Below are 24,828 nucleotides of genomic sequence, written 5' to 3'. Positions count from 1 at the left end.
AAAATAACTGAGTTGCCCCGATCAGCTTCTTACTGTTAAGAGTACATTAATGGCTTATGAGTTGCACTGTAGGAAGTAAATATGTATCACAGAAGTTGAAAACAATTGTGTTGCATAATTACATTGGATTGCATAAAAAGGGACATTTATACCCAACCCTAAAAATTAGCAGACAGTTTCTGATGAGATTCAAAAATACTAAGCATGCAGCAAGCCACAGATCCTCAGCTCGGTCAATGTGACTTCATTTGAAAGTACAGTGGTACCTTGAGATACGAACTGACTTCATTTGAAAGTAATAAGTAAGCAAGTATGGTGTTTAACTTGGAACTTTTGAATACCATCACTAGTTTAACTCTGTAGTCTTAAGATAAATACAGTTATAAGACAGAGCCTTTGATCTTTCTTATTAACCAGTCAATCCTGATCAGTCCAGTTATCTACTGGCTCAGTAATGAAGCCTAGATACAAGGAGGCCATTTGCCCAAAATACCTGTATTTAAATCTCAGCCCTTCAAATGATTAGCTCTGTGACCCAGACTGATTCTTTGTTAGCCTTGGTTTCTTCATCAATAAGGATGAGGAGTTACATTGTGCAGCTCCTCAGAAATGAATGCTAAGTGATCTATGCCTGGCCCATACGAGTGCTCCGTAATATATAGCTATCACCATTATCACTACGATTATAATTATCATCAGTGATTCAAATTTCATCTCAGCTATGCAACAGCCACTATTGTTTCCAAGTTATTATCCCAAACCAAACGAAGTGGGATTTTCATTGTGCGAAAAGTATTTTTAAGTGCTACTTGCAATGAAGAATTCCAAATTATATCGAATATAGGCCGTGTAAATCTGCTGTGGAAAGAGAGCTTGAATCTTAGCACAATCCCACCAGAGACTAAAAAGCTCCTTAAAAAGTCCACGTTGTCCCAGGGCACTCTGGGCAGCACGATCATGTACAGAGAACCCTTGAGAGGAAGTTCAGGTACCAGGGCAGTGAGAACTAGGCAAGCGTGAGTAGTAGGATTTTGTTTTTTGATGAAACTTCTGTATTTCTTTGCCATTTACATGGAATTAAATTTAAAAAAAAATTCTTCTCCTTTTTAAAAGTTACAACTGCAAGTTCTTTCATAACCTAAATTTATGCATAGTCATTTCTATTCTAATTCCTACATCTCAGGGTGAACTTTCTTTTTAATAGAAAAGAAAGCAGTGAAGACATTTTGAGAAAATAACTATCTACAGTTCTGCCTCTCTACAAGGAATCTTTTACCTCTCACCCTCCATTTATCCTTTACCTGATTATCACAGCAAACTGTACAAATGAGTTTGTTGCTCACTTTCATGTAAAGTTATACTAAATATTTTATTAGGACTATAAATAATATAGTCACTTTAGAGTTATTATTTTTAAATGGTTGCATGCTATTGTCATGTTATAGCAATAATTTAAGTAATTCTATCAATATTATACATTAAGATTGTTTTAAGTTCTGCTTTAGATTTGCTATAATTTGCATGCATGTATATGTATATACATACATATTTTTTAAGTTGTAATAAATAACTTCCCAAATGTATAATTTTTGGTTCTGTACAAGCCTTTTCTCAGGATAAATTCACAGGCGTTTAACTGCTGAGTCACAAGGTATGAACATACTTATGGTTATTATTCTATATAACCATGCTGCTTTCTAAACAGGTTGTATCAGTTAACCATAATTATTAGTTACTGCACATTCTTCACTGAATTATGGAGTATGAGTTTAAAAAAATGTTAGGTTTGTCCACATTACTGACTTTGGAGATGCAGCAGTGAAATCCCAGAGAGATTAAGTGACATGGTTAAGGGTGTAAAACTGATCAATGGCCAGGTCTTTTGGCTCTTTCTTAAAAGCCCTCCTTGTGTCATATTATCTTTAGTTTCCTACTGGCCTCAGAACGTTCTCCTCAGAGAGAATGCTAGTCACATGCTAACACAGAGGGGCAAATGACAGTTACAAGGGAAATCAGGGAAAATTCAAGAAGGTAGATGTGGGCAGAAGGGGGAAAGGAGGCTACCGTAGGGAGAAGCCCTGAGGAACAGCCTCCTGGGGCCGCTCCAGATCATGTGCATTCCAGAAAATGCATTTACCTCTCTGTAAGTATCAAATCATGGTCATAACAAGGGATCTCACTTGAGTAGGAGAGAGCAGTAGCACAGTAGTTAAAAGTTTCATGTCAAGGGATTATAGAAGATTTAGGCATTCAATTTTCCAACTGAACCCACCTCTCCATCAGTAATAATTAGTGTTATGTCTTACATTTTAAAAGTACTTTATAGCTTCCACAGCACTCCTACACACAAACTCAGGAAGTCAGAGTAAGCATCCTTCCCCTGTTTTATAGGTGTGAAAATGAGGTTTCAGGGAGCACAGTGCCCATTAAGCATGATCAGTAGTGGCATAACTAAAACCTCCATCTTGACTTCTAACTTAATGTCCTCCTATAGCAGGAGTTGGGAACCTATGGCTCGCGAGCCAAATGTGGCTCTTTTGATGGCTGCATCTAGCTCGCAGACAAATCTTTAATAAAAAAAAAAATAATAACGGGTTCTGGCCAATTGGCTCAGTGGTAGAGCATCGGCCTGGCGTGCAGGAGTCCCAGGTTCGATTCCCGGCCAGGGCACACAGGAGAAGCGTCCATCTGCTTCTCCACCCCTCCCCCTCTCCTTCCTCTCTGTCTCTCTCTTCCCCTCCCACAGCTGGGGCTCCATTGGAGCAAAGTTGGCCCGGGCACTGAGGATGGCTCCATGGCCTCTGCCTCAGGCGCTAGAATGGCTCTGGTTGCTACAGAGCAACACCCCAGATGAGCAGAGCATCGCCCTCTGGTGGGCATGCCCGGCGGATCCCGGTGGGGCGCATGCGAAAGTCTATCTGACTGCCTCCTATTTCCAGCTTCGGAAAAATACAAATAATAATAATAATAATAATAATGTTAAATATATAAAACATTCTCAAGTATTACAATCCATTCATTTCCTACCGCTCATGTTCATGGTTGCGGGTGGCTGGAGCCAATCACAGCTGTCTTCCGAGACAACATCAAATTTTTATTGGATAATGCATAACACACACGGGGCATTGTATGGCTCTCATGGAATTACATTTTAAAATATGTGGTGTTCATGGCTCTCTCAGCCAAAAAAGTTCCCCACCCCTGTCCTATAGTGATATAACTTGATTTATTAATAAGTAAGGTAAATTTCCTAAATAAATACATAAATAAATGTCAATGGCACTGCTAGATTTTTGACACTTTTTTCTAAGGTGTTTTTTTTGTTTGTTTGTTTTTTTAACTTACCTAGAGATTTTAAAGACTATAAGATTGTCTGGCTTTGATTTTTGCTTCAGGCTAGTCAATGCTTCCTTTTGAAATTGTTTCATTTCCAAAATAAGGAATTTGAGATAGCTGATTTTTAGGGTGCCTTCCCAAAGTTTGTATCTATGGCGTGTAAACTTTGTACAAAACTATTTGAAGAGGGCCATTTTCTTAGCTAAAACTCTAAATGTCAAACCTCCTTAAACAAGCAACATACTCCTAGCCATTTTAAGATTTTTTTAAATGACACAAAAAACAAAATTTAAAATAAACACATTCTAATAGCTGGACAAATTTTATTTTTGCTAACAAAATAGGCATAAGCATGGCAATGCTGCTTTCAGTACATAAGGATTCCAAGCTAACCAATAAGCAAAAAGGAACATCTTGAAGGGAACACTTTGTGGCTTTGTTTGTATAACTCCGAAATGCATACTAAATAATGAAAGGCTATTCCTTAGTTCAGGTCAGATTCGGACAGTCTCAAGAGAAAGGCAGAGTGCTTGTTCATTTAGCCAAAATGCTTCTCAAGAGTGGCTTTCCACCCCAGAGTTAGGCATGAAGTCAACATAATAGGCAGCAACTTGCATGTTTTTAAAATGTAATAAATTACACAATACACTGTCACAGTACCTTGCAGAATGCAGCACAAGAGGAAGGTTGAGCCAATTATTAAAATACTGCCTCTTAGCTCCAGAGTGGGAACTCCGCAGAATATCCTTGAGCTGCTTCTGGGAGCTTCTGCCCTGCTGAGTTCTGCTCTAGGAAGGCTCTAGCAGGCATCCCCAAACTACGGCCATTGCGGCCCCCTGAGGCCATTTATCCAGCCCCCACTGCACTTCTGGAAGGGGCACCTCTTTCATTGGTGGTCAGTGAAAGGACCACTGTATTTGGCAGCCCTCCAATGGTCTGAGGGACAGTGAATTGGCCCCCTTTGTAAAAAGTTTGGAGACCCCTGCTAGAGAGAGGCTGGACGGCTGCAAGATGAGAGATGCTCCTTTCTGTTCTGCTTCCTGTTCCTGTTCACTCCCCTCCCCCGGAAAGGAACGGTCAGCCCTGCAGTGGCAGTTCATTCCGGGGGCAGCAGTGACTGCAGTGTGCAGTTTTCCCCATTTCCAGAACCGGCCTCACTGTGGTCCCTCAGAGACTCTACCTGCAGCATTCCCTCTCCAGAGGTTTCAGCCAGCTCCATAGTTCCTCCTGCACGCTTCTAGGTTCTGACAATCCCACCTCTTCCTATAAGCTCTGGTCCTCAGAGAGGGAGCTTCTTCCTGCCATTACTACTTCCATAATACTTCAGTGCAGGGCTAATCAAAGTGTCACGTAGAGAGTATTAGTCCTTGAAACATTTGCTCCCGCTCTACCAGAATGTAAATTAACCATGTCACTGAGCACACTGTACTTCAGCTGACTTTTCTTCAAAGACAGTCTCTCTCAAAAAAGAAGCAATAAGTTGATTCACATTCAGGTCAAGCTCCTTGTCTCAGACTGCAACAGACCATCAGCAGATCAATTACTTAGAGTAACACAGTCGCAGTGGTTTCCCCTTGGTTAGTGATTCTGTATATTACAGTCACTCCTAAAAAAACTCATGTGGTATCTGTCTACTAATGGAACACTGACTGATATAGAGGTTAAGTATAGGTACATTTTGAGTATATTCTATATTTTAATTATATACGTGCATGTGTACAAAATGGATTGTGATATAAAATGTAGCATATAGTCAAAAAAGTTGAAAATAGCTTGATCAGGTGGGGGTGCTGTGGATAGAGCATCAGCCTGGGATGCTGAGGACCCAGGTTCAAAACCCTGAGGTTGCCCGCTTGAGCACAGGCTCACCAGCTTGAGCCTGGGATCATAGACATGACCCCATGATCGTGGGTTTGAGCCCAAAGGTTGCTAGCTTGAAGCCCAAGGTCATTGGCTTGAGCCTAAGGTCGATGGTTCAGCTGCAGCCCCCTGGTCAAGGCACATATGGGAAAGTAATCAATGAACAACTAAGGTGCTGCAACTATGAGTTGATGCTTCTCATCTCTCTCCCTTCCCGTCTGTCCTTGTCTGTCCCTCTCTCTCTCCTCTCTCTCTCTCTCTAAGACAAAAATAAAAGTTGGAAATACATTAGTCCAACATATACATTATAAGAAAAAAATATACTGCACATCTATTTGCATTGCCCTCCTGTGATGCAATATTTTTTAATAAATAAATAAAGGAACTCAAAGAAAAATATTCAAAGAACTCTATTCAACACAAACTTCCACTTATAAATGAGAAATTAAGTAACAATAAATAAGAGATAGCTTTCTCTTTTAAAGGCTTGATATGTGGTTTCTTGTAGGACCTGGGAAAATGTGTTAATTTGTATGAGTACATTGTATGACAGGATTTCAGAGCAGTTGAAGTAATTATAGGTCTTCTTTAGTCCCTTCCCTTCCCTTCTTTCTCTTCCCTTCTCTTCCCTTTCCTTTCCTTTCCTTTATTAAGTGAGAGGCAGGGAGGCAGAGACAGACTCTCACATGTGCCCCTACCAGAATCCACCCAGCAAGCCACTTACAGGGTGACACTCTGCCCCATCTGGGGCTGCTATTCTGTTGCTCAACAACTGAGCTATTTTAGCACCTGAGGTGATGCCATGGAGTCATCCTCTGCACCGGGGCCAACTGACTCAAACTATTCGAGCCATGGCTGCAGGAGGGTAAGAGAAAGATGGGAGGGAGGGGAGTGGGGAAGAGAAGTAGATAGCTGCTTTTCCTGTGTTCCCTGAACAGAATTGAACCTGGGACTTCCACAGAGCAGGCCAATACTCTACTGCTAAGTCAACCTGCCAGGAACTCTTTTTTTTTTTTTAAGGTGAGACGAGGAAAGATAGTGAGGCAGACTCCTGCATGTGTCTCAACTGGGATCAACACGGTAACCCCATCATAGGATGATGCTCGAGTACCAAGCTATTTTTAGCGCCTGAGGTTGATGCACTCCAGCAGAACTATCCTCAGCACCCAGGGCCACACTTGAAGCAACGGAACCACTGTCTGTGGGAGGAGAAGAGGGATAAGAGGGGGAGAGAAGGAAGGGAGAAGCAGATGGTCACTTCTCCTGTGTGCCCTGACTGGGGATCGAACCCGGGACTTTCATATGCCAGGCTGACGCTCTATCCACTGAGCCACCAGCCAGAGCCAGGATCTTCTTTTCTAAAAGCACTTGTCTTTGCCAATTATATTAGTAGACTAAGAGTCACTTGTGTCCAGCAATTGTAGTAACAGACTATTTGACCCAGGTTTCTCTTCAAGTATTTAAATACATTATTTCCTACTAGTGAGCAATAACATTACTTAATAGTTCACTAACATGTCTATAACATCAATGTCTTCTAGAATCTATTTCTATGATCAAAGTTAATGTTTTCAATAAAGGGAACTCTAAGCTAAGAAAGCCAAGGCAACATATATATATAACAGCATATGCATACCTGAGCATTATTTCATCACTATATATGAGGCTCATTTCCTTATCTGTCATCATGAAACTACAGAAAACATTTTGCTGATTTCATATAAACACACACACTTTACAGGATATCTGAAAATTGTGTAAATATAGGGCAAATTATTTCATCATTTATCATAAAACTATTCATAGGGTGACCATTTAATTTATCACCCAAACTGGGTCATTTGAGTGTCAGGGGGAATTAACTCTAAAACAGCTTTTGTGGTTACCCAGCTCATGTGGGAAGTCTACCTGTTTATTGTTCCAAAGATACACTTACACATCAACTAGATTGTAGAAGGCGATGACATACTGAAGATTGAGTCCACGCACAAGACAAATGGGAAAAAAAGTACAATGGATGAATAGTTCTCTATGTTTCTAGGCATCTTGTATATGAAAACATAATTTCTGTTACATGGAGTCTTATTCCACAATTTTTCCTTTGGCTTTGCCCACAATAGCTGGAATATATTTTTAAATAGAGCACACATGGCAACCATGAAAATGGGCCTCTTCCATCTGGGGCAGCTGGGAGAGTAAATGACCCAGGACCCAGCTGCTGTGCTCTGAAATCCACAGCTACGGTTGCACAAAGCCCACACTAATTAGGTCGCTTGCAGCCAGTGACTGAGAACAACTGGAATACTAAGGGCAAGCCCGTTTCTGGAAGACACAGGTCTCCTCTGATGGTCAGCTGGGGCTGCGGGACTCCCCAGTGGCCTGACTGAACTTTCCTTAGAAAGGCACAGCAGTCTCAGAGCTGCACCCCACCCTGCTCCCTGCCCTTCCTCTCTTCTGCACCCAAGGTCAGACTTGTACATTATGATCTGAAGGTTCTTCCAGCCTCCCCATTTTCCCTTACATGCATTTTCCCTAATCAGTGTCTTACATATTTAGTCTGTTCTTGGTATCTGCATCTCAGAGGACCGAGACTAAGACAGTACAAATGTTTATTGAGATAAACCTAGTTTATATATACTTAAAAACTCTTAACTGCCTGATTCCTAAATACAAAAAATATTTAAAAATTGAGGGCATTTAATCAGTATATTTACACATTTAATTTTACTGAAAACCCCGAGAAATACGTGTATTCTCCCTATAGGATTAAGTCAATTCAAATGAAAAAAGTCAACAGCATTTGATAAAACTTCAGTATTTAACCTGAATGTATTTCAACATGGCAGAGAAAACTGAAGCTATTCTTACACTAGAGTTGATACCCCGTAACTTCATCTATAAAATAAGATGTTTAGATCCCATGCATAACTTTTACACCTAGAGCTTCATGGTTTTCAAATTTTATTTATTAATTAATTTGTTTGCTTTTACTTTTTAAGATTCTCTGTCCATTATTGTGGATGCATGGTACTTTGCATTTTGTGTGTGTGTGTGTGGCAGAGACAGGGAGAGTCAGAGAGAGGAACAGATAAGGACAGGCAGACAGGAAGGAAGAGAGATGAGAAACATCAGTTCTTCATTGCAGTTCCTCAGTTGTTCACTGATTGCTTTCTCATATGTGCCTTGACTGTGGGGCTACAGCAGACTGAGTGACACTTTGCTCGAGCCAGCAACCTTGGGCTCAAGTTGGTGAGCCTTGCTCAAACCAGATGAGCCCACGCTCAAGCCGGTGACCTCGGGGGTCTCGAACCTGGGTCCTCTACATCCCAGTCTGACGCTCTATCCACTGCACCACTGCCTGGTGAGGCGGTGCTTTGCATTTGATAAATCTCTTTTTAGTTGAAACATAGAATTTCAGGATAGAAGGGTTCTTATAGTTACTTAATCCATCCTAGAAGATGAGATGCATTAGGTTCATCTGACCTAAAGGCAGAAGAAACTGGACAGTGCAAACTGCCCAGTCATTTTTCTAACAGCCTGTGTAATAATACATAGATGTTATTTTATTTCATTTATTGATTTTAGAGAGAGGAGGGAGAGAAAAGGGGAAGGAGCTGGAAACATGAAGTCATAGTAGTTGCTTCTCATATGTGCTTTGATCAGACAAGCCCAGGGTTTTGAACCAGCAACCTCAGCATTCCAGGTCTATATTTTATCCACTGTGCCACCACAGGTCAGGCTATATACCATATTTCCCCATGTATAAGACAATCCCATGTATAAGATGTACCTTAATTGGGGGGCCCAAAATTAAAAAAAAATTACATAAAGTTATTGAACTCAAGTTTTATTCATCATAAGATTCATACAACTCCTCATCACTGTCAAAACTCCCCTCCATTAGCTTGTCCTCATCTGTGTCTGGTGATGAATCACTGTCTTCAATAATGAGCGCAAAAATCAAGCATGAAAAAGCGGGAAATGCAAGTAAAAAAATCTACAACCACTGTATAAGACACATCCAGTTTTTAGACCTAAAATTTTTCCTAAAAAACTGCATTTTTTACATGGGGAAATATAGTAATCCATATTTTTGACACTGGAAGTTGAAAATAGCTGTAACTTCTCACCTCTTAACATCCCTCCACTATCCTGATATTTTATTTTAAAACATTCAGCATATTGTGAAAACCTGAATTACCTTCTTTTTATTGTTTCTGCTGCTGCTGCTATAATAATTTCTTTCCTCTCAGGTTAGATGAACAAATATATTGTCCACTCCAAGAAAGTTAATAGAAATATATTTTCAATACCCATTAAAGTACGTATTTCAAGTTCTGTAATAGAAACAACAACTACGTTGGGTCAACTTTGCTAACGTTACCAAAGGAGGAAGTCATGTGGGAACCATGCTGAGTGAGGGCGGACTGGCGACGTGGAGCAAGTACTGGAATGAGAGGCGGCAGTGTGTTTCACTTCAGTTCCAGCCTTTACTAAACTAACTGTGTGACCTTTGGAAGGCCACCTACCCTCTCAGGGTTTCTGTTTCTTCAGCTATGAAATAAGAGGGTTGGACAAGATGGCTTATGAAGTCCCCACAGCTAGTTCACCCACATGGATCCTATGTGCACTTTTCTACAACTAAATTAAACAACATAGTTCATACACAACTGACTGCATCTACATAGTGTCAAAAGAATAAACCCCAAACACAAATAATTCGACATGGAGAACATCTCATTCCTTTTCCATTTCTTAAAGCATTTGGCGTAACTAGGAACAATCTGAAAGGGAACTGATATAGTTTAAAGAAAAACAATTTTCAAACAAATGTTCTATCGACAGGTCCTCTTACAGCCTCCTCCAGAGCCACTGAGGACTTGGGGGTGAAAAGTATTCTTGTTGCATTCAATGTGTTCAGCGACAGAGTGAAGCAGAGCTAAGTGTCAAAGTGTTTCTGTTCTGATGACAGATGGTGAGGTTGGCTGTTATGAGAGCTATAAAAGACCATATCCTGCAGATCTAGGGGAAAGGGCAAAAAAGTGCTCCTGGCTCTCGCTATCTTTCTTTGCTCACCATCAAAGCCCTTCACCAATTAGAACCTAACATGAATTCCAAACCTTGGCCTCAGTTAGCAAGTCAGCATTCCCAAGAAGCACTACTCTGCCTTGTCAGCCAAAATTTCATGCAAAGCTATTTCCTTTCCCAAGGTAATAAATTTGTAAGCATAAAAGCTCCACAGCCATTTTTCCATTTTTTCCCCCTAAATAAGAAAATTTGAAAACTACAACAGTAGAGTTCTAAAATAAGCAGTTTCCACCACATGTATTTATCCAAGTTGAGAATTTCTTCATACACAGAAAGCCTTACAGAATGAAGCTCATTCTTTTAAATCTATTCATGTGGCCTCAGGGGCATATGATCTTATTAAGTGAAAAATGTGTGCAGTTACTAAAGAAAAAGACGACAAGTAAAAAGAATATTTCATTTAGGAAAACATGATCTTGGGAAACAACCACTCTTTATAACAGAATTTGCCACAGGCAGGCAATATTTTATAACTCAGACTTTAAAAATGAATATGTGTTTATAATTTTCACATCCATATTTACATGAAAATTTACTAGTAAGGCATTCCACTTGGCACAATGCCCTATTCTGGAAAAAAATTTTGAACTAAAGAAAGATAACAATAATATAATATATAAAGGTTATATTTAAAGGTTAATAATATTAAATATTTTTTAAAATAATTTCCCACTTTCTACAAAAAAATCACTATTGTTAATATGTACACAATGATGAAAAGATAAGTCTTTATGAGTCTTGACTTTAAAAGCAGCCTGTTAGTAGTGACATTAAGCATCGAAATAACCAAGATTATGTGGCAGTCTCAGAGAACCGGTTCCATAGACAAACGACCTCACTCAGTTCACACAGGAATTGCAAAACAGCAGGGGAAATACAATCTATGAAAGGAACTGAAATTTCCAGCAGCAGTCAATGCTATCCTGTTAATGACTAAAATATAATTTCTGCTGAAGACTACAATAACACACATAACAAGTGATTCTTTCAAGTTGTGAAATGTTTGATGTGAAAACTAACTTCTTTCAAAGCCTCAGATGGATTTTATAAGGCTCCTAAGCCCATAAGTAATAAATAACCAACTAGAGTGGACAGAGGACTTAGCAACATCTTTCACTAGAAAAACAAATTATTTTCAAAAGTATTTTAAGGTATCTGCCTAAAAATTACTGCAGAATAAACTGCAAATATTTTTGTTAGTCAAAGAAAGATCACAATTCTTAGGAAGTCTATTACGATTGTTTAAAATATTGACACTGTCACACACACATAAAATGAGATCTAGGCTTACTGTTACATAAGAATTATATAAAGTAACTTGAGAAACCATACCTTTTTCAGGAACCGGACTCCATAGGTAAATACATAAAGGTAAAATGAAAATCTCCACCTGTAGAAGGTTAAAAAAATTCTATGACATTCAGTTGATATATTTCACAGCATATTCTAAAACCCGTCAGTGAAAAAATCCATTAAATTTCCCCCACACCCCTACCCTGCCCCAACCCATGGTTAAAATTAATGAGCAACTTCAGTATTAGCTGAATGCATATGCGTTCATATGCATGGCTTACTGCAAATATTTTAAATATTAGTAATTATTATAGATTCACAACTTAAATTTCCTTTCCTTAGTTAATGTATAAATGTTTGCCCATTTGCTCATTTCTTTTTCATCAATATGTGAATTTCCCCTTGTTAATCATTCATGAAGGGCTATATATTTCAACAATATGAAGATATATAAGATAGTTTTGAATTCTGTCTGATTCAGATATTAACTTAAGTTCATATTTGTTTTAAAAATAAGAACCTTAATATTTTAAAAACAGGTAAGATATTTTTCTTCATTTGTCTTCTACAGATATTTACCAGCAACTTTGTGGATATCAGTAAATAAAGTTTTAAGTTTTAATCATTAAATAAAGGAACTCATCTGGAATCTTAATCATTTATCTGATGTACAACATAATGACAGCCTTATACCATTCCAAGCTGTAGGTCTTGCTGTTAGACTTTAATTTTTTCAAAAATTTTTAATTTGACTTGAGGAGGTGGAGTAGGGGGAAGGGAGAGTGAGAGAGAGAGAGAGAGAGAGAGAGAGAGAGAGAGAGAGAGAGAGAAGCATCAACTCAATGTTCCACTTAGTTGTTCCATTTAGCTGTGCATTCTAATTGCTTCTCCTACAAGCCCTGGCTGGGGATCAAACCTGAGACCTCACGTACCAGGGCGACATTCTAGCCACTGAGAAATCCAGCCACAGCCAGACTTTCTCTTTTTTATTGAGAAAACAAAATTTTAAGTTCTCTTTCAGTTTTAAATGATTTATTTTAATGATTAAGTCTTTTAAAATATGACTTTGTTTATCTAGACATCATATAAATTAGATAGGTAGATACTACAAAAGTACTCTTACCCTAGTACTTAATTCCCAACTTTATTTCTTATATTTTCTGAGTACGAATAGCTGTGCTCTTAAAAGCTGACTGGATTTCACTATATGGTGTTTCTTAGGTTATGTTATTAATGGTGTTAAGGGTACTGTGAGTTGTAAATTGTAAATTAACTCAAGAGAGGAAGTGACTAGTCAACCTCAATTTGTCAAAAGGCAAATTGCTTTTTGTTTTTGCAAGACATGTTAAAATTTTAAATAAAGTAAAAAAAAAAGGTAATTTTAGGAAATGATACAAGTTATAGACAAAATTTCCTGGAATAAATGAGAGCTACCTTCAAGAAAGAGAAAGGAAGACCCAGCAACAGATACAAGTGTCCATCAGAATTTTGTTCTTTGGTTGAGTGACTCTCCAAACATGCTGGAATTAGTCAGAACTAACATTTAGAGAGGAGCTAGAACTTCAGGATTGAAAATCTTCAACTAATAATTATAAAACCTGAATGCAGGCTCTGGCCGGTTGGCTCAGCGGTAGAGCGTCGGCCTGGCATGCGGGGGACAAGGGTTCGATTCCAGGCCAGGGCACATAGGAGAAGCGCCCATTTGCTTCTCCACCCCCCCCCCTTCCTCTCTGTCTCTCTCTTCCCCTCCCGCAGCAGAGGCTCCATTGGAGCAAAGATGGCCTGGGCGCTGGGAATGGCTCCTTGGCCTCTGCCCCAGGCACTAGAGTGGCTCTGGTCGCGGCAGAGCGACCCCCCCCCCAGGGGCAGAGCATCGCCCCCTGGTGGGCGTGCCGGGTGGATCCCGGTCGGGCGCATGCGGGAGTCTGTCTGACTGTCTCTCCCCGTTTCCAGCTTCAGAAAAAAGAAAAAGAAAAAAAAAAAAACCTGAATGCAGTAAAAAACAATAAAAATTGATGGAAGCAGTAATTATTCAACAAAAGTTTCCAAATAATCTTGAGAAGTAATGATTCTGAAAGCTCAAACAAAACTCTCTTTTAAGTAAAGGTGGTTCATTTATTGCAGAATCAAAATCAAGATATCTTAATTTGGGCTTTTTTTTTTTTAGTTTTTTAATTTATATATAGTTAGTATACAACCTTATTTTGGTTATATTAGTTTCAGGTATACAATCAATATATAAATAGAGCCTGACCAGATGGTGGCGCAGTGGATAGAGCGTTGGACTGGATGCGGAGGACCCAAGTTCGAGACCCCGAGGTCGCCAGCTTGAGCACGGGCTCATCTGGTTTGAGCAAAGCTCACCAGCTTGGACCCAAGGTCGCTGGCTCAGGCAAGGGGTTACTTGGTCTGCTGAAGGCCCACAGTCAAGGCATATATGAGAAAGCAATCAATGAACAATTAAGGTGTCGCAACAAAAAACTAATGATTGATGCTTCTCATCTCTCTTCGTTTTTGTCTGTCTGTCCCTATCTATCCCTCTCTCTGACTCTGTCTCTGTAAAAAAAAAATATATAAATATATATATATATATATGAATGGATAAAGAAGATGTCATATAGACAGATGATACATAGATGATAGATTAGATAGATGGATAGATAGATGATAGATAGACAGACAGACAATGGAATATTGAACAGCATTAAAAAAGAATGAATTCTTGCCATTTGTGACAATATAAATGGATTTAGAGAATATTATGCTAAGTGAAGTAAATCAGGCAGAGAAGGACTTAATTTTAATCCCATCTCTCTCCATTAGCAGTTTTTGGGTGGTTGTGGGTGAGAGTGTTTCTTTCTGTTTGGGTATACAAATTCTAGATCAGAAGCCAAGGTTACAGATGGAATCAAGGGCATGAAACTTGTGCAAGTCACATAGGGTCCTATGCTTGGTTTAATACTTTCCTGTCACTATCTTGAAATTCTTAATCATTGTTGAGCAAGGGGCTCCATTTTATTTTTAATGCATTGGGCCCTGAGAATTATGTGGTTGGCTCTGGTTAAGACATATAGATTCTCCAGACACTAGACAGATCTTTTAATATCCCTTGACTTCAGTTCCATCTCTATAACAGGAGAGTGGGTTTATATTATACTGCTTCAGTTATTATACTGCTGGCCCCAGGATTTGATAGCACAAGTAATCTCCACTTCTCTCTAGTCCCTCTCACTCTCTATTACGTTAATCCAACCTGTTTCATGAATTTGCAGGTCACTTTTGTTGTCCCTGAAGGCAACTGAATTTGTAACTCCTCAATTAAATAATTTATAACAGCTGCTTCAGCTCTAAGACTTTTATTAATAGGCAGTGATCAGACGGTTTTTATGTAAAATAAAAAATTTATGAAACTCATTGGAATTCCTACAATAACTTATGTATCTACATTTTTATTTTACCACAGAAATGACCCAGTTTTCATAAGACATAGGTTCTATTACAGAAACACAGATGCCTCCATCATTTGAATCACTTGTGATGAATATTTATAAGGAAGAGTTTATTTGCATAAAATATCTGCAGAAAGCAAAACTTTCAAGCATTTTGCCACATGCAGAAAGGACTTTATTTGCATAGTTTCATGTAAGGTAAAGTTTTAAATGGTATCTAGCTACCACTCCTTGATAAAGCCTCTCCCAACCTCCCACAGAAGTATCTATAAAAAGAGAGGTAAACACAGGTGTGCGCAAGCAGAAAAAGGAGGGAATAACCTTCAGCCTATTCCAAGAATCAGAGAAAAAAAAACTTTACAGCATAAAAATATATTTTTTTATAAATGTAATGGAAGACAATAAGAAATAAACTGTGGGTCTTGAAGGAAGTAGGAAAAGCTCTGTATATCTTCCTTTCTCCACTTTCTGCCATCTTGTAGAGAAATACAATCTGTACCATTCAGAAACCTCGTCAGCTCTCTGTTGTGAATGATGCTTTTTGAGGCAGGAGAATTCCCCCACCCCATCAATTAGCGACTGCTACTCTCAAACGATGAGTGAGAAGAAAGGGAGATTCAGTTGCAGAAAAACAGATTTATGGACAAGATGATATGGCCGCATTGCATTCTGGGTTTTGGATTTTTATATAATCTGTATACAGTTTAACACAGAACAAGGCATTGGTGATAGATGCGGTAGATAAAACTCTTTTAGTGCACTGAGAATGCAGCAGGGCCTAACCTGTTACAACATCTAGAAGAGGATGTTTACTGTAAAATAGAGGACAAAAAGCGAGGCCAAGAGCAACTCAGGGATCCTTCCTGTGGGCAGGTCTAGATGGATAGTTCCAAATTCAGAAATAAAGGAAATAACAGCTAAATATCAACATAGGTCTACTAAGAAGTACTGCAAAAGTACAGAAAGAAAAGAGAACACTCAAGATTCAAAGGAAGAACCATCTCCTAAAAATGGCTTCCTAGAGGAATCAAAAGTAAATTTTTGAAAAGTATTTGGCACTGTTACTATGATACAAGAAGATATATCCCTGAAACAAAATTAGAAAACCATAATTAGATAAAAGACTATTGAGTAAGATAAAGAGATTACTGGTGAAATAAAGAAGCTAAAAATGAAGTGATAGAATTTTTACTCACACGGATGGAGGGGAGTAGATATATACTGCATAAAATTAAATCATTGATGTAGAAGATAAACACCCATATAAGGTCAGAGAAAAGAAACAATAGATGAAGGAACATCTGAGATCTGGAGAACTGGAAAAACCAAGTCTAATTATAGTTGTTTCTGAGAAAACACAAGTAAAGAACTGAAACAGAAGTCATAATCAGAGACACAATTTAAAAAAAACTGCACTAAAAAAGACTAAATTGTATTCCAAACAATATATAATTCAAAGCCACATTCTGACAGAAATTTTAAATGCTAGAGTTAAAATTAAAAGTAAAAAAAATCCTGTCCTAGCCGGATAGTTTAGTTGGTTACAGCATCATCCTGAAGAATAGAAGTTCAGGTTCGATCCCCGTTCTGGGCACGTACAGGAACAGACTGATGTTCCTGTCTTTTTCTCGCTCTCTCCCTTCCTCTCTCTAAAATCAATAAAATAAACATTTTTAAAAAATCCTTCAGTATTCAGGCATGAAAACAAAACAGGTCAACACACAAACCAAATGAGAAAAAGTTAGCATTCAAGGAACAAATGTCCAGTTGGTCTTAAATTTCTACTGTGTATTACTAAATTACAGAAGAAAGAGAAAACACACTCAAAGAAACCTATTACCAGTCAAATGGCCTTTCACTTGTAAAGGAATATGAAAAATAGTCTCCAATATTTAAAGGCTCTGAAAATACTCATTAAACTTTCCTAAACAATTACTTAGGCCAATTCCAACCCATTGAGATACAAATAAATATTAAGAATTCAAAAAGTATAATTTTAGAATAAAAGAACTGTGGTTAAGCAACACAAATAAATTGCCCCATATTTCAGTGCCAAATTAAATGCTATTGTTCTTAGGGGATAATTTAATATAAAATATGTAACAACAATAATCAAATAAATTATATTAATGAATCATTTATTCAATTAATTTCATTCACTGAATTAATGAAAATGAGGAATAAAGAATGGACCCATTAAATTTATTTTTTATAGGGAAATTTCAAAAATTGTGGTTTTGATAACAAGATATATAGTTAAAGAGTGTTCCTTTAAAAATGTAAAGATGACTTCTGATTAAAGATGACAAATTGCATGCATGTGTCTACCTCTGTGCCTCTATGACTGTAGCACTAAACAGGCAGAGGAGGAATTTTGTTACAAAAGCATAAACTCATAGGGACACAGAAAACAGGATTGAGGCCAATCGCCCATCCTGGAGCCCGGGAAGCAGCAGGCAAGTCCCAGCCTGGTTAGCAGGGTGAGGAGCTGGGTCTCGAGCTGCTGGTGGAGGTGCTCAAAAGCACCACATCACCCCAGAAAGACTGCAGATGAGGAACTGACTGCAAAGTAGGAAGGAACCTCGATTGGACACAGAGGCCAAGGGATTCGTCTGCCCACGGCCACGCTATCGCTAAGTGGCAAAACCAGGACCCAAAGCTAGCATAGCACTTAATCTAAAGCCTGCTATTCAAATTCCACAGAATTATAGTGTACTTCTTTGCCTAGAGAAGTCAGTGTGTTTCACTGCATTTATTGGGCATGGAAACCTTTTATATCCATCAAACCTGGAAAATTAAATGGAAGGTAGTAAAACTACCACATACTGGATCTGGTTTATTGTCCTTATCAACAAAGCTGAAAGGGCTCTTTCTTTAAATCAAGACTAATAAAATATGCCATAAAAAAAAAGCAAGAAATCAGAGAGTTGAGGTCTTGCATCTTGCTGCCAGGTGTCACCCAAACGGTACAGGGATCCTAATCGCTAGAGAAGGTGGCGGCGGGGGGTGGGTGGGTGGGTGGGGGGTGGGGGGGGGCTTGCAGAGCAGCTCCCTGAACTCAACTCAGAAAACCACTGCAGAGAGCAGGGCGAGCACACGGAGCCATTTTATTTTATTTTTAATTTATTCATTTTAGAGAGGAGAGGGAGAGACAGAGAGAGAGAAGGGGTGGGGGGGAGCTGGAAGCATCAACTCCCATATGTGCCTTGACCAGGCAAGCCCAGGGTTTCGAACCAGCAACCTCAGCATTTCCAGGTTGACGCTTTATCCACTGCGCCACCACAAGTCAGGCCGGAGCCACTTCATTTCCATTTCTGGAGCGCTTCTTCTGTGCCAGGTGCAATCCTAAGCACTTTACAAAGAGGAAGTCATTTAGAGAAACTGTTCCACACAAAAAGGCCGGTACTATTATCATTACCTCTCTCTCTATTTTTTTCAGATGAAGAAACTGTTTACCATCTTGATAAAGGTCACATGGCTAGTAAGGGCGAGAGCCAGGACTGGAAACTAGGCAGTTTGGTTCCAGTGCCTCAGTTCTTGACCATTAAGCTATGTTGCCTTCCCCTGATTTTTTAAACCTGAAAATTAAAGCCAATGTACTCAGCTGAAATGATGTTTCTAACCAAGGAAACAATGGACACCACATAGTAACAGTCTCTGTTCTGATGAATAGAAACTGGTTGCTTGCAAAATTGGCAATAGGGAAGGACAGCACGGGTTCTTTCTGCAATTCCAGGGCAGTTCAAACAATATCGAGCTTGTCAGCTAAACTCAACAGTAATCACCCAGGGGGTCCTTCCCCGTCTTAGCCATACATACATTGTCTTGATCTGCTGAAACACTATTCCCGCCTCGGGATTTATGTCAAATGCTAGTTAGTCCGTGAGATCACCTTGTCTAAATGTTGCAACATGGAAAGCACTGCATTCTCTCATGATGTGTTCTTTACCTCTTTTTCTTTTCTTTTTTTCTTTTTGTTGGAATCCATGGGAGTCTGAAAGACCAGAGTAACAGGCTTTATTGAAAGGAAGAAAGGAACCCTGCTGGGCACTTCTGGGAGAGAAGAGCACCAGTTACAGACTAGGGGTGAGTTATATAGTGTTTGGGAGAGCCTGAGGGGATACTGAGGCAAAAGTCCTGGTATGTCCAGAATGCTCCTCCTTGGGGGGCTTCGAGCATGTGGGTGTTGAATCAAAAGTCCTGGTATGTCCAGAGCCCCTCCTTGGGGCAGCTTGTCAGCTTTTTGGAATTCCTCTGTCTCAGGGGCGATAGTCCAGTAAGGGTGAGGTCTGACAGATAAGCGGAACATCAAGAAGGCAGTTTGGAATACACATATCTATCACTTTTCTTTTCTTTCCTTTTTTTTTTTTAGTGAGGAGAGAGAGAGAAGGGGACAGGAGCAGAAAGCATTAACTCCCATATGTGCCTTCACCAGGTAAGCCCAGAGTTTTGAACCAGCGACCTCAGCATTCCAGGTCAACACTTTATCTACTGTGCCACCACAGGTCAAGCTCATCTACTTATTTTTATAAAACAATAATAGCTGACATTTCTTCAGAACTTACTTTGTGTTTGATACCATCCTGAGTCATGTGTATATCAACTCATTTACAACTTTTGAGAACCTGATGAGGCAGATACTACTATCATTCCCATCTTAGAGATAAAGAGAAAAAAATGTAGGTAGCTTGCCTAAAAACAGTCAGCAAGTGGTGAATTTGGGATTCAAATCCAGACAAGCTGATTTCACAGACCACGTTCCTCGCTACTAAATAGTTCCTCTTTATTTTAACACAAAAAAAACAAAATAACACATAGTTTTTTTATTGTAAATAGCATTATTTCCCAGCTTTTTCTCTCATCACATTACACAAAATCAGTGGAATTACTCAGACGGCCACCATCTCCATTTCAGCTCCTTTTCTCTACTAAGGCAGGAGGGCAAACAAGACTCTCTCTGCTGCCTCTTCTTCCTTTCTCTGAATAATGGAGACACACACTCAAAGGGCAATGACTTAGCTAGACTCCCATTTAGAGTTGGTGTCATCAACGTATGTATGCTGCTTGCCCTAGTGGGAAAAGAGCTCGCTGAGGGCAAGGACTATAGCTGTCTTACTGTAACATTAGTATATTTCTGTGCACATATATTGGAGGTATCCATCCCCCACTTTTATTTTCCTGAACCCGAGATTATTTTGAACAGCTGATAGGAGCCCCTAGGAGTCCATCCACATCCTTGTTCTGTAGATGAGGACAATGGGTCCAGAGAATTGTGCAACTTCCCTACATTCACAGGTAACTTGGTGAAAGAAAACAGATATCTCCATTTTTCACACCAGGTCTCCTTCACCTACATTGTGTGGCTTTGTGGCCTTAAAATCAAGAATGGAAATGGATAACTACACCGCAAGTTTCAGAAAACACCCAGCACACACTTGATGTACTGCCTAGTCTCTGAGGAGGTAGGATAATGTTGATTAGCACATAAACATAGAATTTCACAAATTAAACTACCACCTCAATTTCTACAGGGTCACAGGTTCCAAACTTCTATTTGTTTGTTTGGTTGGTTACTTGGCTGGATTTGGGGTTTGTAGAACAAAATAAGGCCCTATGATTAGTTTGCATTTACTAAGTCTAACAAAGCCATCAGACATCACTGAATCATGCTAAAGGTGTAGACATATCTTTTCTTGTTCCACAGGCTTTTAGCCAAGATGTCTCCCTCCAAAGATTCATTTTCTTTACATTTAGGATGCAGTTTTTTGAACTGAGGGATAGACCTGAGTCTTAGTTAACTAACTGAAAGGTTTCATCTGAAAAAAAAATTTTTTTTTCAGATGTAACATGGTTTTTAGGTCAGCATTCTTTTCAAGCTATTACTAGGACACCAACTTTATTTTATGAGAGTACAACAGAGATGTTTGTCAACTAGGGAGAAAAGTAAATTAACTGGAGTTTGAAAGACATCACATATAGCTTATAGAATAATATAAAGGCGAAATAAAAAATTCTTTTGGAAACTCTGACATACAATCTAAATTCCCATAGCTTTCAAACTTTCATTAGATTACGAATTTAATAAAATACTCTAACTAGAAGAAAACATGCTACTCATTTATGGACGGATTATGAAAACTTGAGTTTCAGCCTCTAAGCAATCATTTCCTGAATTATTTCTATCTCCATCAATAATTAACTCTGTGATTCTAAATAGTTTTTTCCTTGTTTGCTGAAGGCTCAGCTGTTTCTCTGTTTGAGAAGCAACCGACTTATTAATGCAAAGTCACCGAGGTTGGAGGTAAGTCAGAGTTATCTGCTTTCAATTCTCAGGTCAAATGTGAACTTGAGAACAGTCTTCACTAAATCATGGTTTCAAATAATAGATTAAGCACTTATGTAAAGCTTGGTAATATGCAAAACAGTGTTATATATCTCATGAATATATATATGCAAATCCGTGTTATAATATCTCATGAATATACACACGCACATATGCACATAACATATACATGTAGCATAAAAATTAAAAAAAGGGAATATAAACATCAAATTCAGGATTGAGATTGCCTCTGGAAGGTGGAGGAGACCAAGAAAAGGTATGAAAGAAGCTTCAGCTGGTTCTGTAACACTTGAGTCCTTTAAAACAGGATTAGATTGAGCTGAGTGTGTCTTTGTTATATTTATCTTTGCATTTAAAATATTTTATTATAAAAGATAGTGTGAATAAAAAATATGCTCACTAAAAACATCTTAAGTGGCTGTTTTTTCCTTCTCTCGCACCTAGAAAGCATGAATGACTTGTTCTTTATGCCATCACCCTAAGCATCTATTTCTAAGCATCATAATTAACTTTATTCTTTTCCAGTAATTACATTCGTGCATTTTCGGCTAACTTGTCTTTGGAAGTGCTGCAGATATCATATGCATTTTATACTTAGTTCTAATTTACTGTTCTTAATTTCTTAAATTTAACTACTTTGATTTGGCTATGGGGTCTTTTTAGTTTTGTCCATTATTGATTCTTCCTTCAGTTCTTTTTTGGTATCCATCCTTTTCTCTCCCTGTCAAGCACCCAGCCAGGCAGAATTCAGCATCACCAGCATTTGTCCCTTCTCATCAGTCTATCCAACACCAGCCCTAGTCTCCTGCATCTACTCAGACTACCTCTGCCAAAATCAACGTCCACAAATTGCACTTCGGTTAGGTCATTCTGCCTATAAACTTCCTCTCATTGCTCCTACAATTCCCCTCAACATAGACTAAATTTATAAATGTGAGTTTAAAGTCTATTTATACTCGAGTTTGATTGGCCATGATTTGTGGAAATCAGAAAAAAAAATCAGTGATCCTTTTTTCAACTAACATTTGTTTATAGTAAGGGGAAAAAAGGGAATAAAACCAAGATTTCTTCCCTATGCCAAAAATAAATTTAGTCAATATGACTTTGGAGCCTGCACTTGTAGATGTCACAATTCTTAAGTGTGTGATTAAAGCAAAAACAGCCAAATATTTATTATCATCTAGGTCAAACTAATGTTATATGTCTCTTGAACATCAAGTGCTTTCCCAGTCTCTGTAATTTGTTTCTTCTTATCTGAGAGCAGACTGATGACAAAGAGTTATTTGTTCAACACTGATGCTGTGATTGCATAGGAAACGAGAAAACAGGAACTCACGGTACTTAGGTTTTCAAAATGTACCTACTTTTGAGTTTAAGAAAGAAGATAATTTCCCCCTCTCCTGTCCTGTTCGGTGTCAGCTTTCTGCCAGGAGCTCCACTCTGTATCTTCCAAATGAATGTGAGACGGAGCCACAGACCTTTCATGGAGATATGGATACAGACATTCATTTCTCCCTAAAGCCCGCCTATAGCTAGTATACAATTTCTTTAGTTTCCTCATCTGAAAACGGTGACCAAGTTACCTACTTTTCAGGGTCATTAGAATTCAAAGAGAAGTGGGAAGAAAAAAAAGATCTAGAAACAGAGATGGACAAAAATGGATCCTAGATTGCTGACTACGCTCATTCCTAGTTTACTTGCCTTGACATGACAGTCTCGCCATGCCAACATTTAAAGTCCTATCTCACCACCTGGGTTTGCTTTTTTCTTTATCTTTTCTCCCAGCCAAACCCACCCTCCTCTCATCACGTCCCAGCTCTCGTGTGCTGCCACCCGCTCCTTTTGGACTTTTCAGTTGTCTGTGAAGAACATGTATATACACATGTAGATGTAGCAGTTTATGTACGTGTATGTATGTATATAGGTATGCACACATATGTATATATAGGTGTATAAGTTAAATCCATAAATTTCAAGGATCTTCCAATTGGAAACAAATAGGTTTCTGACCTAATGTCCACTACTTGAGAGGATGGTGTTCTTGCTCCTCCCTCTTATAGAGAAAGGGACATAATCAGACTGGCAATTGTCATCACTGAAGTTTCCCACCAAAATGTCAGTCCACCCACACTTTTTCATAAGAGAATAGCGTTTTCATAAAAGTGAATCCAGTTCAACACACAAATGAAATTCTCCATTGACTGGTTGAAGTCTTGTGAGGTGCACGCTGATTGAAAGGGTAATGAGTTGCCCACACACCAGCTCTATTCATACTGCCAGCAACTCATGCTCATGTTTTAAATATCTAGGACCTCTTCTCACTATGAACATGGGTACCCAGTGAGACTGACCTGCCCCCTTAATATTCTTATTCTGTGTGTGTGTGTGTGTCAGAGAGAGAGACAGAGAGGGACAGTTAGGGACAGACAGTCAGGAAGGGAGAGAGATGAGAAGAAGCTTCAATTCTTGGTTGCAGCACCTCAGTTGTTCATCAATTGCTTTCCCATATGTGCCTTGACCAGGGGGCTACAGCAGAGCGAGTGACCTTTTGCTCAAGCCAGCGACCTTGGGCTCAAGCCAGCAACCTTAGGCTTCAAGCCAGCAACCTTGGGCTCAAGCCAGCAACCTTAGGCTTCAAGCCAGTGACTCTGGGGTCATGTCTATGATCTCATGCTCAAGCTGGTGAACCCATGCTCAAGCCAGATGAGCCTACACTCAAGCTAGCAACCTCAGGGTTTTGAACCTGGGTCCTCTGTGCCCCAACTCTGCACCAACGGAGGCACCATGGACTGAAAATTCCAAACCAAATATTTGTTATCTTTCTTCCAGAAACCGACCCTATTTCTGCCTTCCATGTCTGTCAAAGACATTATTATCAATTTCCTATCCTTGACTCTTCCTCCTCCCCCTTTAAACCTCTCTCTCTCATCAATCATCAAATCTCAAGTTCTACCTTGGAAATACTCCTTTAATTTTTTTTTTTATAATAATTTTTATTTATTTATTTATCCATTTTTTAGAGAGGAGAGAGAGCGACAGAGAGAGAGAAAGGGGGGAGGAGCAGGAAGCATCATCTCCCATATGCGCCTTGACCAGACAAGTGCAGGGTTTTGAACCGGCAACCTCAGTGTTCCAGGTCGACACTTTATCCACTGCGCCACCACAGGTCAGGCTTCCTTTAATTTTTATGCCCTTTGCTCCATCCCCTCAGCCTCTGCTTTAGTCCAGCACAGAGAGTCTTCACCTTTCTCTCAAAGGTTGGTCTGAGCTCCAGACATTTAATCCAGCATGACAATACATTAACTATATCGTGAGAAAAAAATAATAGCCACACAGTCCAGAATATTTGCTTTGGCACAAATGAAAGTTTCTCTTCCCATAGGCAAATCTATACAGAAATCCAGAGTATAATCAGGAGACTGATTGCAAAACACAGAAACAGACCAAAAAGAGGTGCTG

The 24,828-nt window shown here is 39.1% G+C and overlaps 1 protein-coding gene across 2 annotated transcripts in view; it reads right to left on the bottom strand.

Moving 5' to 3' along the window:
• CERS6 (ceramide synthase 6) overlaps nucleotides 1–24,828 on the bottom strand; it is a 347,509-nt gene that overhangs the window by 167,851 nt on the left and 154,830 nt on the right. For both annotated transcript variants that reach the window (XM_066346008.1, XM_066346009.1), the window contains exon 4: nucleotides 11,617–11,674. In XM_066346008.1, the coding sequence (XP_066202105.1) occupies nucleotides 11,617–11,674 (58 nt within the window). The remainder of the gene's footprint in view (nucleotides 1–11,616; nucleotides 11,675–24,828) is intronic.

This window comes from Saccopteryx leptura, chromosome 7, assembly GCF_036850995.1.
Source record: "Saccopteryx leptura isolate mSacLep1 chromosome 7, mSacLep1_pri_phased_curated, whole genome shotgun sequence".
Classification (NCBI taxonomy): domain Eukaryota; kingdom Metazoa; phylum Chordata; class Mammalia; order Chiroptera; family Emballonuridae; genus Saccopteryx; species Saccopteryx leptura.
This window is presented reverse-complemented; position numbering and strand designations above follow the sequence as displayed.